The sequence below is a fragment of the Fusarium solani genome (genome assembly GCF_023522795.1).
Source record: "Fusarium solani strain SB1 chromosome Unknown bctg00000012, whole genome shotgun sequence".
In the NCBI taxonomy this organism is placed as follows: Eukaryota; Fungi; Ascomycota; class Sordariomycetes; order Hypocreales; family Nectriaceae; genus Fusarium; species Fusarium solani.
Window position 1 is genome coordinate 724,601 of NW_027072146.1, and position 15,527 is coordinate 740,127.

The following is a 15,527-nucleotide window of genomic DNA, read 5'->3' on the forward strand; positions in this document are numbered from 1 at the left end:
TTATTATACTCTCTTATATAGTAGCTACCTCAGCTATTAATATAACTTAGTTACACTTAATACCTTTAAGCATATTACTAGACGTGACTTACACCCCGTCTAAGACAACGCGCCTAATCCCCTGCCAATATAAACCCAGCACGACCGGTTTATCCCTTGGGAATATACACGACCGTCACACCGCGAACCTATAGGCTCCCGCTATATAAATATAAGCTATATAATACTATATTTGTATTTATACTCTTAAATTTTAGGGCTAAGGGTGCTTATATAGGCTGAAGAGGGGATTGTAGTAATCTACCTAACGAGCCCTAATAAGGGCGATATAGCCGGGGCTTATGCACTGCTATGATCGCCTAATTACATACTAATTTAGCCGTCGGCTTGTCCGGCTGCTGGAATGCATTTATGCCCTTGGTTTTAAACCCTGGCACCTTGGCGGAGCCTCGATTCATCGGTGGCTGGGGTCTCGATTCTGACACACTCCACTGTCATCGAAATCCTCAAAGTCATAGCCTGGTCTCTTTGTTCGTTTATTCGTTTTGCCGGCTACCATGGCTTCTCTTGACCGTCTACCACAGGAGCTCCTGTATCAGGTGTGCTCCCAGCTCCCAAACCGCGACGCCAGGAGCTTCCGCCTAGTATGCAGAGCGCTTATGACAGTAGGCTCGTCCTATGCATTCCGAGAGCTCATACTCTACTCCCATCACAAGGATTTCGCATTCTTGAGCCGTCTTTTGAGCAACCACGTGATATCCAAGTCTGTAAGGTCTTTGAGATATCATGGTATGCTTTATGACCACGACATCTCTTGTTTCCGAGAGTTCGCTAGGCGCTGCTTCAACCAAGACCTGGACGACCGGAGTCGGAGCTACGGCGCACCAACTGATGCCGGGCACTCGATTCGAAGACGACTTCGGCCGGGAAACTTCCTGAAGGCTTCTTATTCTAAGTATATCGAGGCAGTAAACGACCAAACCGCTATGATCAAAGATCAAAGCGACTTTCTCTTCTTCGCCAACGCCCTCAGGGAGCTCCCGGCCCTGGAAGATATCACCGTCACTACAGTTAGTCCCAGGGAACCGTGGTGGATCCCGAACGGTCCCTTTCGTGAGGACTCGGTCTTCCTTCTCCCCGGACGAGGCCCACTCCCTCTTGGATGCCGGTATATGGAAGCCTTGATTCATGGGTTAAAAACGGGCCCACATCCCGGTAATCTACGATCCCTTCAAGTTGAAGGAATCAGTTGGAGATTTTTCAACCAATCTCCATCCACATTGGAAGAACTCGGCACAATGTTCTCTAACCTGGCAAATTTCCAAATACGCATCCAAGCCAACCCCCGTGATGGTAGGCTAGCCAAGGCTGACGTGCTGGATTGTCGGAAATTTTTGTCTGAAAGTTGCACACTTGCAAACTTCTTGGCTTCCCTTGGCAAACTTGAGCGCCTAGGGGTCGAGTTTACGTCGCGGCACGAAAATCACTATGACGATGACGCCTTTCCCGCTACCCTCGATTGCGTTCTCGCCTCCGGACACGTATGGACTCAACTTTCGAGCCTGAAGCTGAGGAACATACTAAGTAACCGACATGACTTCCTGAAGGCGCTAGTCTTCCAACGGAGCACACTGATTGACCTCGAGCTTTCTAACATTTCCCTTGGTATTACGTCCTGGTGCGAACTCTTGCCGGGTATGAAAACCAACCTGAGGCTGCAGCGAGCATCCCTACACGGCAGACTCTGCGGCATGAGCGACGGAGAGAATGAGGATTGGGAGTTGTATTCACCGCTACGAGACAATCTGTCCAATTATCTCACGGATAGAACGGGATCTATCGCCTGCCCTCTCACATTTGAAAACTCATCGGAACGGCACATGGTCTGAGGTACCTTTAGAGGGATGCCTGTCAGACAATTAGCTCCACAGGGATCAGAGATGGCACCAGTCAATTGATGAGACTTATCTGAGGAATAAAAGAAATTAAATAGCTATGTATTTAGGCAGAGCTACTCAAGCCTATATCGTTAGGATTAGAAATCCTTGATGCGATAAATTAGATGTGAAACCGGATATACGAACCTAAAGTATAAGCCGCGTCTTATATCCAATCGCACGAACCTAGCGGTGATATGCGATAGGAAGCCTATTCTGCAGTGTGGTCGTCACGTGAGGCAACCCCAATAAAACTCCCCCCTTTATCCAGTTAGGCAGGCCCGGGTAGGTTAAATATTTATCCGGCTTGCCGCCAACTGAGAAGTTAAACAGATGACCACTTCTTTTCCTTCTGATCACGGCTTAACGACAAAGCATCCCACTGATTTTCGTCACCACACTTGCACCATGAGCAGCTATCAACTCAGGCAATCAATTTACTCCAGCGGGTCAAACCCCGATAGTACCCCCTCTATCTCGAGGTCTGTTAACCTGTTATCCATGTCAAGTAGTCCTACAATCACACTTGGGGTATATTTCCGGCATATCATTCTAACAAAGCAGTAGGAGCCTTGTAATCATTGGAGATTCCGGATGCGGGAAGACAAGTCTTCTCTCAAGATACCACCTCGGGCACCTCCCTCCCGCATGTCGTTTGCCCCCAACCGCAAAACGTTAGCTAACTCGGCGTATAGGATGTCAGTAATCCCCAATAAATTTATCATTTTCCCTCCACGTCTGACCATGCCGAGGACCTACCTAAATGCTTTGATTATTGGTCGAAGGATTATATCATCGATGGCACTCGTATCAGTCTTGGTTTCCACGACACAGTCAATCTGGAGGAACACGACTTTGTGTCACATCGCATCTATCCGACAGCCGATGTTTTCTTAATTTGTTTTGCTATTAGCTCTATCTTGTCGTTGGAAAATGCCCAATTCAAGGTATGATTTGCACAATCCCTAACCTACATTCCAGAATTCTTACATACACTATTAACCCGCCCAGTGGAAGGACAAGGTCAATTTGTTTCGACTCAATGTGCCGATCATTCTTGTTGGGCTAAAGCAAGACGTTCGGAATGATCCCGGTACAATCGAAATGTCACATCGTCACGCGGCTTATAAGATTGCCACTGGTAACGAGGGCATGGCTGCTGCCCGCAAGATCGGAGCCTCACGGTATCTTGAGTGCTCGGCTAAGACCGGAGAAGGCATTAATGAGGTTTTTGCTGCAGCAGCCCGTTTAGCAGTCTTCTCAACCGAGACTGAAAAGGTTGAAAAGCGTTGTTGCACAATGTGACCAGTCCTGTTTTGAGAGTCAAGCCGGCTAAATTATCAATAGTGTTTCGGCAGCTCCGAGCACAGGTAGATGAATCTGACGGCCCAGCATTGACGAAGAAGTCCACGAGATGATGATGTCAGAGCAACGAGGGTAAAATCATCACTAGCATTAAGTAATTCACTGTTTTGTGCCTTGGTTGATGACGCCTTTAACAACGAGTGGTGTGGGTATTTTGGGGTCTTGTTCCTGATTGGCTGAGACAATGCAACCAGGTGTTGGTACGCGATTGGCGGACGAGAGGACTTCGACGTCGACTTTACCGACACGAGTGTTGTGGAATTCAAGCGGGAGTGGCCCCTGTGGATAGCTGGTAGGTGTTGCGTGCTCCATACTCCCCCTGTGGTATTAGCTCGTCACAGGCTTTAATCTTGTCAGCGCAGAGGGAGGGGGTGTTGGAAGAACTGAGAGTTCCCCCTTAACTTCAGGATCAAGATTAAAGTTTGAAGTCCTACGGTCAAGGTTCAAAGTCATAGATGTGATCATTCAAAGATATAAGGCCCCAAAGGGCCTCTCATTGAGATCATTTAAAAGAAAGAAAGAAAAAAAGAACACTTAACTAAGAATAATTACAATCTCGACAATAAGAACTACCTGTTGTCAAGCGCACTCAGCATCCCTGCGTGACACAGCAACGGGGGGCAAGGCGTTGAAAGACTTTAATCCTGAGTTACTCCAGTTCCAGAAGGACTGCAAGCCAGCAAAACTTGGAGATCCCCGACCGAAGTGCCGGGGAGACAGAGTTTTGCCTGTACCTACACAATGACCTACCTCTTGAAGGTTGTAATACGCCAGGCTACCGTTGATGACTCCTTAACTCCGCTGGCTATAAGGCTCTAACACTACGGATAGTTCTGGTTGGACACCACTTCACATGGCGACAGAAACAGCCAGCCCTTTCCTTGTTGCTCGGTCGTAACCATGGCGCTAAGACGATCAAACAGGACCTGAGTCCCTGCTCGAGTTATCGTCGCCCCCCACTCCACAACTTTTCCACCGCGGTCGAATTCTCTATTCAACAAGGTATTCGAGTTTCCCGCGCTGTGCTAGCCCGCCTAACAATTTATTTCCAAGTGGTTACCATCATTAATAGACTCAAGGTTTTAGACGAGGCTTGCCCTAGTATTCTGTCACTTCTCTCCTGCATTACCATTATGAGAGGAGCCCTTCCACTTTCCAAGTTTCCATCATTCGTAGATAGTCCATTCTACTTCTGACCGGGGAGGGGGCTGGGTTTTCTTTATTTAGGTAGAACTTCCGAGGTTCTAGTCATTGTCTTGTCAATAGTATGTATAGGCATTCGGTCCATTAGCATCGGATCTGTTTAGTTTCTGCTGTCATATTAGTTAGTGTCAACCCACATAACAAGCCCAGCTGAATAGATCCGTTCTCACCTCGGCAACAAGTCACCCCCTCAACGCCAGGCTAATAACATATGGTACGTAGTTAACACATGCCTCTACCTATAGTTGAGACACATATCAGGTAGTCTATGGACGGTATATTCTAGAGAAGGCGGTCCCGCTGATGGAGATTACTCTATGCACTGCCACCCCACAGGCGATAGGATGGCGCAAATGAAGGTTCTTTTCACCGCCCCAGGGAATGTAACAAAGCCGGAATTGCAACCCCCCACCCAAGAAGCCCAATTGCGTTCTATTACCCGCAATGGTCAAGTCAGTAAACCTGCCAAATATTCCTGGTCATAACCTCGATGACATGTCCTTCCCAGTCCTTAACATAGACGCTGCTCCCCCCGCGCTCCCATTCCATGCGCCCAATGATCTCCACTCCTTTCACTTTGAAATGCTCCTCCCATTCCTTAAGCTCCTCTTTACCATTACATGCGAATGCGATGTGCTGGCCCAGCCCCGTAGGACAGCCGTGTTTGGGGATCGTGCCGCCAGGTGGGTGTCTGTCCGCCGTGATGGCACTCCTATCAAAGAGTAGCAGGATGGAGTCATTGGGCAGGCTGAAGCCTGCCAAAGCCTCATTGGATTCGAAGGGAGTGATGGAGAAGACATCCTTGTACCATGCCACGAGCGAGGGAACAGACGAGGTGTAGAGGATCGTCTCCACGATTTGACCTAGTTGAGGGGGCATGTTGAAGGTTGGAGTTGTTAAGGCGTTGAAACTTAATTGATAGCTTTGTAGGATGATTCGGACTCCGGAAACGAAGGCCAGGTCAAGGAATTGTGGCCCTTCTTATGTATGCCTTCTTATGCAGGCGTTTTTGTTAACGAAAGTCTCACGAGTCGGGGTTCGGCTCGAAGCTGAGAGTAGGCGAGGGACGCGCCGTGAGGCGGGTCGATCTTGAGCCGAAGCCGAACAAATGTGGATCGGCGACATCTTTGTTGGTCAACTTATTTCGGCGAGATTGTCAGCACCGATTATTGCTCGACCCGACCGGATTGTCCAATTGTGTTCGAGCCGATACCGAAGCCGAAGCCTTCCAAGCCGAGTTTTGAGCCGAGTGTGACTACAGTCATAATCAGCTTTTACGGCGTACTCTTCGAACCAACGGCCTACCCCCGCCTATTGAGCGCTTTTCTTCGGATCCCCAAACCCTGCGACTTATGTGCGCCAGTGCCGCCATGCCATCGCCTCACGCAGCTGACCGAGCAAGCCGGCCCTCGCTCCGCCGCCCGAATGGACGCCCTCAGGCTTGCGAGCCATGCCGGAAGCGCAAAGTGGCCTGCGACAATGGTCAGCCCATCTGCCGCAGGTGCCAGAAGACTTCTCGAAGTAGCCAATGCCAGTACATCGTGGACCCGCGGATGTCCATCCTAAGTCCGTCCACACCTGGCCGGTCTCTATCTTCGCCGACATCAAGCCACTCGTCCTGCCAACCTCCTACCGGATCAACGCGGGCGACGTCTACCGGAGATATTAGAACTTTTGCAGACCCCTTGCCCTGTAACCCCTCCAGCTCTCTGGGCTATCTGGGTCCGACGAGCTTTTGCAACATCTATGAAGAAGCGGAAGAGAACCTTTTTATCGCCCGTCGGACTGACTGCGGCTGCACCCCACAGCAAGCTGAGCCTGTCCCTTCTATAGAATTACCGGACTTGTCCCCTCGGATGCTGGAAATATGTCTTTCCGTCCTCCGAAAAGTTCCTCACCGGGAAGAGGGCGAGAAACTATGTAGGATCTACGCCAACCCCAATGAGCTGTGGCTCCGCCTTGTCGGCCATCGAACGCTCGACTCGTTCTATGACACATTTGGATATTTTCTGGGCCACGATAGAACAGATGCTGGCCTTGGGGAAATTGCAAAGAGAATGTGCTATAACACCTCCCAGCCTTTGTCGGAAGATGAAGAGGAACCGGAGCGATGGTGGCAACAATTCTCTGGGATGAACTTCAGATGGGAAGCCCTGGGCATCATATTTACCTATTGGGCGTTTGGAACGAATGTCTCGACGCCCCTCCGCGCTGAGCTTCTGAGGGATCCTCGGTATAAATTCCATATGACGGATTATCTCGAGGCCGTCAACCTCTGCGTCGACGTCTGCAGGAGTCTGACCAACGGAAACTCGTTTCTGCTGTTTTTCCTTCTGCGGCGAGGCATTCTTGAGTCGATGAGATCCGGAGACGCCAGTGGGTCCACCATTGAAGGCAAATACCCACCTCGCTAATGTTAAGGAGGTCCTTTGGTGTGGAGGTTCCACAGTGATACAGTTTCCCTCCTCACGTTTCTAGGCTTCCACGCACAAACCAGCCGCCCGAACTATCAGCCGACGATCTGTTCGGAGTGGAAGCGGAGACTTGTCGCCTATATCTTCAACATCGACAAGGTCCTGGCATCTTTCACGGGCAGGCCGCCAGCCTTCGGTCGCCGGTACATGCTGACTGCCTTACCCCTCGACTTAGCAGACCACGAGTTGCTGGGGAACAAGGAGTCTCTGGCCCAGGCCATGAAACAGCTCGATACTGACGGCTGGAAGAAGAGCGGACTAGTCACCCCCTCCACAATCTGCCGCGCTCGGTCCATGATTGCTTTTTTCAGGGACGAGCTGTTTGAGATCGCCTTGGGCCACAGGCCTGAAACGACAGTCGACACGCTCTTGTGAGTCTTCATCTTCGGCAACCATCTGTCTTGTGCTAACAGCACAGGGATATTCTCCGACGAGAGGTTGCTACGGTGGCGACCTTCCCGGTCGGTCTCCAGTACAAACAAGAGGACCTGCTCGATCCTCGCATTGATCAGAACATGTTCTACAGTCGGCTGCAGGTTCATCTAGAGCATCTCCAAAACCACTTCTTCATCTACAGACTACTGATCCAGCAGGGGCATGATAGCCAGGCCGATCTAGTTGCTGTGAGCTTCGAGATGGTCTCCCTTGCCCTCCTTTTTTGGACGCACCTCGATCGGTTGCCCTGGATCGTGACAGACTTGGAGTGGTTGGTAAGTGGTGCTTAAATATCCTTTGGTGATTCAGCTCACCCACTGGTCAGGTTATGGCATATGCCGCCCCGGCCGGGGGTATCCTTTCCCAGGAGCTCCTCAAACGAACCGCAGCCCCCGCCATGGTATCAGCCGACGGGAAACAGGGCCCGTCACGTTTCGCCATCATGGAGAAGTTATTCCTCTTGATGAGCTTCCTTGACTGGGTGTCACCGAATGCACCGAACGGCGAGCTGTGCAGATCGTGCAAGCGGATAATCCGCCACGTTTTGGAAAAGGTGACACAGGACGCACCTCCGGCCGGCGGAGTTTCACAAGCGGTGCCCGCGTTCGAGCCTTGGAATTGGGACCTTGGAGACACATCAATGGAGTTTGAGTTTGGTCTTCTCGACACATTCGAATGGTTGAGGCCAGAGCCGATGTCGAGTCAGGGGAGTGGTCAGGGGAATCTACCAACTTGAGCGGCTTCGCAGTGGATCAACTATGATTAGCCTGATGCTTGTTGGGAGATTTATCACCATAAAGAAGGGGGCCTCATCACCAGTCTATGTATGAAAAAGTAAGCAAGGATGGTGAGAGCCGTCCTTCGTTCTGATGTCCAAATACGAAGTCAACGCAATGAGACGTGATATTTTCCCTTTAGTCCTCCCTTAGTTATTATTCTACTAGGCTTCCCCGCCCGTGCTATATTATAATTATAACACAAGCCCTCTTAGAGGCCTTAGTACGTCAAAGTCTTATACTCAATAAAGACTTACTTTTTATCTATAATTTTACCTTATTCTAGCTATTAAGACTTATTATTTTATAATTAGTACATATAACTATAACCTTATTACTTAGACTATGCCTAGTACTTCTTATTTATATAAGCCTAGTATAACTTCTTTATCTTTTAAGAAATATATAATTATTATAAGTATAGCTATCTTACTTAGTAAATAAAATAAGATTTTCTTAAACCCTTTTACATATTCCTCTAAGTTAATAATTATATACTTATTTAGAATTAAAGAGTTATAGTTTTAAATACTTATATTTATATAACAGGTACTTTTAAATCTTTAAGTAAGGGCACTTAAGCCGGGGTAAGGACTAGCTAAGCTATGCCAGAGGTGAGCCTAAGCTACCCTCTATAAAAGCAGCGATACTTCGCGTCGATATTCTCATTCTAAAATAGTCTAACCTAGTAGCCTCGACGTGACGGACCACCTATAACCGAGCTGAAACTGTGGATTCGTTTGTGACGACGGTTATTATTTCTACCCATCCCTGCCCGGTATCTCCTGATTTATCCAAGCCCCCGAGTCACACTCAATCTGGTCCTCATCAACAGGAAACCCACTACTCGTAGAGTTCTGTATCGTAGACCCAAAACACTGGCCGGGCCAGTCATCTCCCGTGACCCTGTGCCTCCAGCAGACAGAATTGCAAACGTTGCTCTCCCTTGAGGCGATCTCAGTCTTGTTCTTCTCGTTATACCTTGCACACTTGTTGATGCAGTCGTCGAGGCTCTTGGCGGGTATGTTGACAACGTTGTCGGGGGAGCCTGCGAAACCAACGTTGCAGCGTTTGCGGAACAGGTGGTAGGTTCGGTCGTGGCTTGGTCGGCGGTGGAGGTTGGACTGTTTGGGGTATCGTCGTTGGACTTGGACTTGTTGGCTTGTGTTCCTCCTACAGCACCTCCTATTACCGCGCCTGTGATGAGCACGACCACGACAACAATAATCCAGAATCGCTTCGGGGGTAGACCACAGATCCTCCTTGGAGGTGTGGCCTGCTGTGGCGGTTCGGCTGGGACCTTGTCTGTAGGGTCCTTTTCGAACTGCGGTACCACCTCTGGATAAGACCTGTCGGGGACGACTTGGAGATCGGAGTAATCGCGCGACATGGTAATTGATGTGCGGTGATGCATTGGGTTCAAGGAAAAAAGTTGTTGGCCAACATCCAAAGCCCAGAACTTGGGGATGTCCGGCCATGGGATGGGAATCCCTGCAGGGCTGAATTACTCCCAGGAGACATTAATAGATTCAGGGTCGTGCCATGCCGTATCCATGCAGTCGGTTCGCCCGGTCTAGCTTGAGGAGGATTGCATGCGCGTCGGAGGTCACTGCCTGATTCGTCTCGCTTCTTGTTGAGTGCGAAGCGACCACTAAGTGAAGGGCTGAGGTTACATTGAACCAGAAAAGCATGGTTCTAATTGATGTTTGATTGGACAGATTATAAATGCGTTACTCCTTGAGACTGACGTCTGACCACCATTCAGGCAACCAGACAAGGCGCGTCTGCGTCGGTGTTGAGCCAGAGGTTGTGGGTAGAGATCGTGCTGCCAATCAACGGCCAATACGAGACACATCAGAGATAGCCGCGGCACTTCAGTAAACTTGAGAACGGAAGTGATATAGTTATTGGAGATGATAATTATGGTTCTCAAATCGTTTAGCGGACTTGAAAAGACATGTCCCGGTTCACGTCCTTGATGGCACCAACTTGGGAACACGACACATCAAACCCATCCCGCCCCAGATAATAACAAGGATAAACTCTCCAAAACACCTGATATAATCTTGTTCTTTGTAAAAGCACTATCTCTTGAATAACCCAAAAGCATTCGGATTGAGTCTCTTCCTCGCCCACATAATCGGCTTGGCCCATCCCGGAACTGAATCAGTCGTATTGCAGAACCCATCAATTCTATCCCCAGGACGAATAAGCTCTCCCGTTGCAAAGTCCTTTGTCCACTTTCTCGCCATTTCATCAAACTTTTCTGCATCGTTCCCCAGCGTGGATACAAGACCGTCTGGCATGGGATCCCACCAGTCTGGGGTATCGAGCAAGGATGCTGCAGAGGCCAATAGCACTTCTAGAGTGAGTGATGGGGACCAATCGAGGTCCATGCAGATTGTTCCTCTGGTATCAACGTTTGGATGTAGAATCTTGGTCAAGAACCACATTTCTGGGGGTGTAAATGGATACCCTTCCTTGAGGCTGAAGCGGACATGAAAGACGCCGCCTTCATATGGCGTATCCTTGGGACCGATAAATGTTCCGAGATATGCATCCAATCGGTCCTCAACGATTGGTCTCAGTGTATACCATCGTTCTTTGTCGTTTCCCCAAGAACTGATAGCCTCAAGCTCTATGAGCATACGGCGTTGGTCGCTGCGGCTTACAGTCGGTGTTGCCGAGTCCAAAGTGGGTGCCAGAGCAGCGCATGCCTTGATGTTATAGGCCACCGAGTCGTCAAAGTCGAAGCTGCCAGGCGTCTTGGCGCTGAGAGAGTCTGATGATGAGTCTGATGACGAGTCTGATGACGATGTGCTCATGGCGGTGATGTCACCTCTTCCCGCCTCCCCAAACATAGAGATACCCTCAGGACTTGACATGTCCATGATTATTTCTGTCGAAAGAGTCACTGAATGTTGAAGAATGATGGCATGACTGACATATGCAGGGTGAGACGTAAGGCTGACTGACCCCTCTCGTCGGGTCGGAAAATCAATCAAGCTGACAGGCTGAGAGGCCCCCCAAGTGGCTGCCTGGAATACATATTTGTAGCCAATGGAGATTTGTTTTCATCATGTCAAATCTTGACTGTTTTCTGTGTATATTAGTTTTAGTAGACATCTCTGACCTGCCTAGCTAGGCACTGATTTAACAGCACTATAAGGTTCATACAGTATGCAGTCTCGAAGAGAGTTGCTTCGACTCAATCGTGAATGAGTAGTTGTCACCAACTTGATCAAGCTCCTCTATGTGAATCGGGTATGCACATAATGTTGCATTAATTTATCCCAGTCCCGTTATGCTCATCTTTACCACTTACAAGCACTCAACTGCAGAACCAACAGCTCATTCTACGCCCCATCCCTGCAAACCATCAGGCGAGACAAGAGACAACAATGCAAGTCGAGTGGATAGCGATTGGCCATTTGGTCTTGTTTATAAGCAAGCAGCAATATTTGAGTGACTTTTAACCCCTCAACAGATGACGAGAATCCCCTCATCTGTGGTGAGACGAACAGACTCGAAGAACAGCGACAATGGCTACCGTCGACGCGGATCCCGTGATTGCTGCCGATGAAGATGTAAGCTCATTGTCCTGATGGAATAGCTCGATCTGACATGAACTAGTTCGATGATGGCGATTCGTCGCTCGGTGGTGTATGGATGCCCACCCCGAAGAAGCAAATTTCTGATGCCAATAGGACGCCGCAACCTCGACGGAGAGCTTAAGAAGCTCCATCCTTGACTATCGCCATGAAAATGGTAGGACATACCACCGATACAAGGACGGCAGTATGTCATAAGCACCACATCAAAGGCCAGGTCTGATGCACACGCGCAGAATACAACCTTCCCAACGACAGCGAGGAAAACGAGAGACTGGGTAGGTGTCGATATCGACGCGGCTACTCCAAGGAGTGTGCTTATGCCTTGCAGATCTTCAACACCACCTTTGCCTTCTTACCTTTGACAACAAGCTTGGTCTCTGCCCGCCCAACTTGCCTGACTCGAATGTTCAGCGCGTGCTCGATCTCGGCACGGGTACTGGTATCTGGGCTATCGATTTTGGTGACGAACACCCCGAAGCCGAGGTCAGTCGCACGATCATGTGATAGACCTAAGCTGACAGTGCACAGGTTGTGGGAGTTGATCTCTCGCCCAGTCAGCCCAACATGTATGCATGAGCTTCACTAACTTCCAATGGTATTGTTGACATGTCAAATAGGGTCCCTCCGAATGTTCAGTTCCTAATCGATGATATTGATGAGGACTGGACCTACAGCAAGCCTTTTGACTATATCCACAGCAGGATGATGAACTTTAGCGTTCAAGACTGGCCGGTTTATCTCCAAAAGATCTACGAGTGTGTCTCTCTTTCCTATTTCAACCTCTTATCCTAATGCACGCAGCAACCTTACTCCCGGAGGCTGGGTCGAGCTCCAAGAGGTGGATGTCATCATGGGTTGTGATGACGGTACCCTCTCCGAAGACGACACTCTCGCCAAATGGTGCAAGCTTCTCGAAGAGGCAGCCGCAAAGCTAGAGCGAAAATTCGCAAAGACTTCCTCCTTCAAGGGTTATCTAGCCGATGCGGGATTCACAGAAATTGTCGAGACGCGCTTCAAATGGCCCACCAACCGATGGCCCAAGGATCCCAAGTATAAGGAACTCGGGGCGTGGAACAATGAGAACTCAAATATCCTTCTCGAAGGTCTCACTCTAGCGCCTTTCACCAGAGGCCTCGGCTGGAGTGCTGAGGAGGTGGAATTGTTCCTAGTCAAACTGCGGAAGGACTTTAATGACCCAAAGATTCATGCTTACTGGCCTATGTAAGCTGCTCGTGTTTCCTCTCATGCTCTGATACTGACACCCGTACAGCTGCTCCGTTTATGCAAGGAAGCCTGAGACTACCTTGTGAGGAGCTTACGAGAACGTTTGACGGTCGATGGTGTTGCCCAAAAGATGGTGTACCGGCCATCAATACGGTCAGCTGGATGCCTGATGGCATCAGTCTTGATCTCGGCCAGATATGTATGCACTTTAACTAGGTAGCAAGCAGACAATTTCACAAGAACGGGAGGCATTTGACATCATTGATGACAGAATGCTTTTGAAGCTATGTGACAGAAACAAGACTATGAAACAGGCGCTTTGCAAGCAGAGAGCGCGAGCTATCAAAGCTCCGCTCAATATATACGTGAAACCAAAGACTACTTCTCGGAAATGCCACCACCGCTTTAAGCAACAGTAGCTCCAGTAAGAGTGAAAGAGTAATCGAGACCCTTCTTAGCCTCAGCAGACAGGTTGAAAGGGTCGTAGAGAATAAGGCTAGGAGTGTTGGCAATAACAAGGCTCACCTCCTCACCAGAAGCAACAGTGACAGTGGCAGAGCCGTCGACCTTGACGTAGCGAGTAGCTCCGTTACGGAAGAGGGCAAGAGTCGCAGTGTAGGCGCCGTTGGCGGTGATCTGGACCTTGACGCTGCTGCTGGAGGTCTTGAGAGGGATGATGTTGGCGCCCATGTACTGAGGTCGGCGGGCGGACTTAACAGTGTATTTACCGTTACCGTTGGAGTCGACGTTGGCGTAGTTGAGAGAGCGACGTTGGTCGAGGAAGGTCTGGTGAGCAGAGGTGTGACCAATGTCAACGTAGGCCATGCGAGCCCAGTAGCTACCTACGATCTGGGCAACAGTGGTGCTGCCGGCCACACGCTGCAGGGTGTGGAGAGGCGTCTCGTTGCTGTTGGCCTTGTACTGGACCATCATTTGGTGAAGGGTATCAGTACCCAGCTTGGCATACTTGTCAGGGTTGTTGGTTAAGTAAGTGAAGAAGGGCCAAGCCTGGTAATAGTTTCCAGTGTCAACTGAGCCGTCAACGATGGGTTGGAAAGAGTCGCCGATGGTCTTGCGCAGCTCAATCTCAGTGTTCTCGGTGGCCTGACCATGGGCCCGACGGGCAGCGGCACACAGATCAGAGGTGCGATAAGTGTCGGCAACCCAGTTGGCAAACGTCTCCCACCAAGCTCCTGTCCGGCCCTGGTCGACCCAAGTCTTCTGATGATAGTGCAAAGCGTGACCGTACTCGTGGACCGTCACACCTGACGCGGTGAGGAACGAGTTCTGGACCTCGAGCCAGCCCATGCCAGTTGAGAAATCAGAGTGCATGACGCCAGCTGCTCCAGGCAGGCTGGCAACCGAGTAAACGTTGGTCTTGGTCTTCTTTCCATTGTCGGAAGCATCGTTGAACGAAAGTCCGGAGGTTCGGAAGCCCAGAGTGCCGACGAAGCAGTCATAGGCAGCCTCGAGCATGGAGAGGGCCTTATCGGCCTGGCCGCTGTTGCCATAGACGCGGAAATGGTTCGAGTCCTTGAACTGACTTCCGCCGGGTCCGATGTTGGGGTTTGCCTCGTAGCTTGATCCAGATTGTCGCTCCACGAGCATGCCCTCGGGAGCTGCCCAGCCAGTGATGGCCTGAAGAGAAAGGGCGAGAAGAAGTTGCTTAGAAATAGCCATTTTGTTAAAAAGTAAGTCAAAGAATGTAAAGAGTTGATCTGTAATGCTGAAAGTCGTCTTGTCAGTCCAAACAATTCGACTTATATGCCTTACCGGCAGTTTTTAAGCTTCTTCCTCGGGGTCCATCGACCCATGAAACCCGCATCGTCCATCCCATTCCCGAGGGTTCCCTTCATCCTGATTGGTGTAATGATTCACGCCGTGAAAGCCGTCAAACGTGCATCTAAATGAGGATCAACGGAACCGACGCTCCGGGTCTCAGAGGCTAGTCGCTTGGCTCAGATAGGAAGGTAGCCCCCGTCGTATTGGACAGTAGGGCCCCTTAATAGACGGAAGTTTAAAATGGACATGACACCTTCTTTCGACAGCCCTGTCGAAGGAGGATGGAATACTACGGTAGTTGGAAGAGGCGGAGATAGGCGGGCCAATGGGATATATAGGGGTTCTTTTTCCCCCATGCTGTTTACAAAAGTCGCGAGTTTGTGGTCGTATTTGATGCCATTTGGAGATACGGTGTAAGTGAGGCGATAACCCGGAAGACAAAGGTCCCCAACCATCACTAGATAAGATGGTAGTATTAATGGATACGGGTTTAAGGACAGATACACTTGCCGAAGAATAATACGGAGTCTTTATTAAGACTTCCATCACGCGGTCAATATTTAAAACCTTTGCTGACAGGCGAGAACCCGGCCCAGACCATCTTGGCAGCTGTTCGGCGTTTCATATAAATACACCTTGTGGTTTTACGTATTGACAGGGACCAAAACGTGTCCTCGGGAATACGAGAAATTAACTTGACAAGGTTTCCATGTTTAA

At 49.7% G+C, this 15,527-nt stretch overlaps 7 protein-coding genes across 7 annotated transcripts; 3 read left to right on the forward strand and 4 right to left on the reverse strand.

Annotated features, from left to right (window-relative positions):
- Positions 1-557: 557 nt before the first annotated feature.
- On the forward strand, positions 558-1,889 carry MRS44_016236 (uncharacterized protein; the record flags this gene model as incomplete). The annotated part of the gene is made up of 1 exon (XM_046282791.2): positions 558-1,889. The coding sequence occupies one exon, from the start codon at positions 558-560 to the stop codon at positions 1,887-1,889; it is 1,332 nt and encodes a 443-aa protein (XP_046125111.1).
- Positions 1,890-4,958: 3,069 nt separating this feature from the next.
- Positions 4,959-5,384, reverse strand: MRS44_016237 (uncharacterized protein; the record flags this gene model as incomplete). Its single annotated transcript, XM_046277795.2, has 1 exon — positions 4,959-5,384. One exon carries the CDS (start codon positions 5,382-5,384, stop codon positions 4,959-4,961), a length of 426 nt encoding a protein of 141 aa, XP_046125109.1.
- A 491-nt stretch (positions 5,385-5,875) lies between these two features.
- Positions 5,876-8,150, forward strand: MRS44_016238 (uncharacterized protein; the record flags this gene model as incomplete). Its single annotated transcript, XM_065617949.1, has 4 exons — positions 5,876-6,881; positions 6,984-7,350; positions 7,398-7,689; positions 7,740-8,150. The coding sequence occupies 4 exons, from the start codon at positions 5,876-5,878 to the stop codon at positions 8,148-8,150; spliced, it is 2,076 nt and encodes a 691-aa protein (XP_065474021.1).
- An 801-nt stretch (positions 8,151-8,951) lies between these two features.
- On the reverse strand, positions 8,952-9,580 carry MRS44_016239 (uncharacterized protein; the record flags this gene model as incomplete). Its single annotated transcript, XM_065617950.1, has 2 exons — positions 8,952-9,314; positions 9,368-9,580. 2 exons carry the CDS (start codon positions 9,578-9,580, stop codon positions 8,952-8,954), a joined length of 576 nt encoding a protein of 191 aa, XP_065474022.1.
- A 694-nt stretch (positions 9,581-10,274) lies between these two features.
- MRS44_016240 (uncharacterized protein) lies at positions 10,275-11,081 on the reverse strand (the record flags this gene model as incomplete). Its single annotated transcript, XM_046277793.2, has 1 exon — positions 10,275-11,081. One exon carries the CDS (start codon positions 11,079-11,081, stop codon positions 10,275-10,277), a length of 807 nt encoding a protein of 268 aa, XP_046125106.2.
- A 651-nt stretch (positions 11,082-11,732) lies between these two features.
- MRS44_016241 (uncharacterized protein) lies at positions 11,733-13,114 on the forward strand (the record flags this gene model as incomplete). The annotated part of the gene is made up of 9 exons (XM_046272387.2): positions 11,733-11,777; positions 11,824-11,853; positions 11,898-11,988; positions 12,038-12,079; positions 12,133-12,287; positions 12,333-12,370; positions 12,422-12,559; positions 12,606-13,025; positions 13,075-13,114. The coding sequence occupies 9 exons, from the start codon at positions 11,733-11,735 to the stop codon at positions 13,112-13,114; spliced, it is 999 nt and encodes a 332-aa protein (XP_046125105.1).
- Positions 13,115-13,433: 319 nt separating this feature from the next.
- MRS44_016242 (uncharacterized protein) lies at positions 13,434-14,708 on the reverse strand (the record flags this gene model as incomplete). Its single annotated transcript, XM_046279074.2, has 1 exon — positions 13,434-14,708. One exon carries the CDS (start codon positions 14,706-14,708, stop codon positions 13,434-13,436), a length of 1,275 nt encoding a protein of 424 aa, XP_046125104.2.
- Positions 14,709-15,527: the final 819 nt, after the last annotated feature.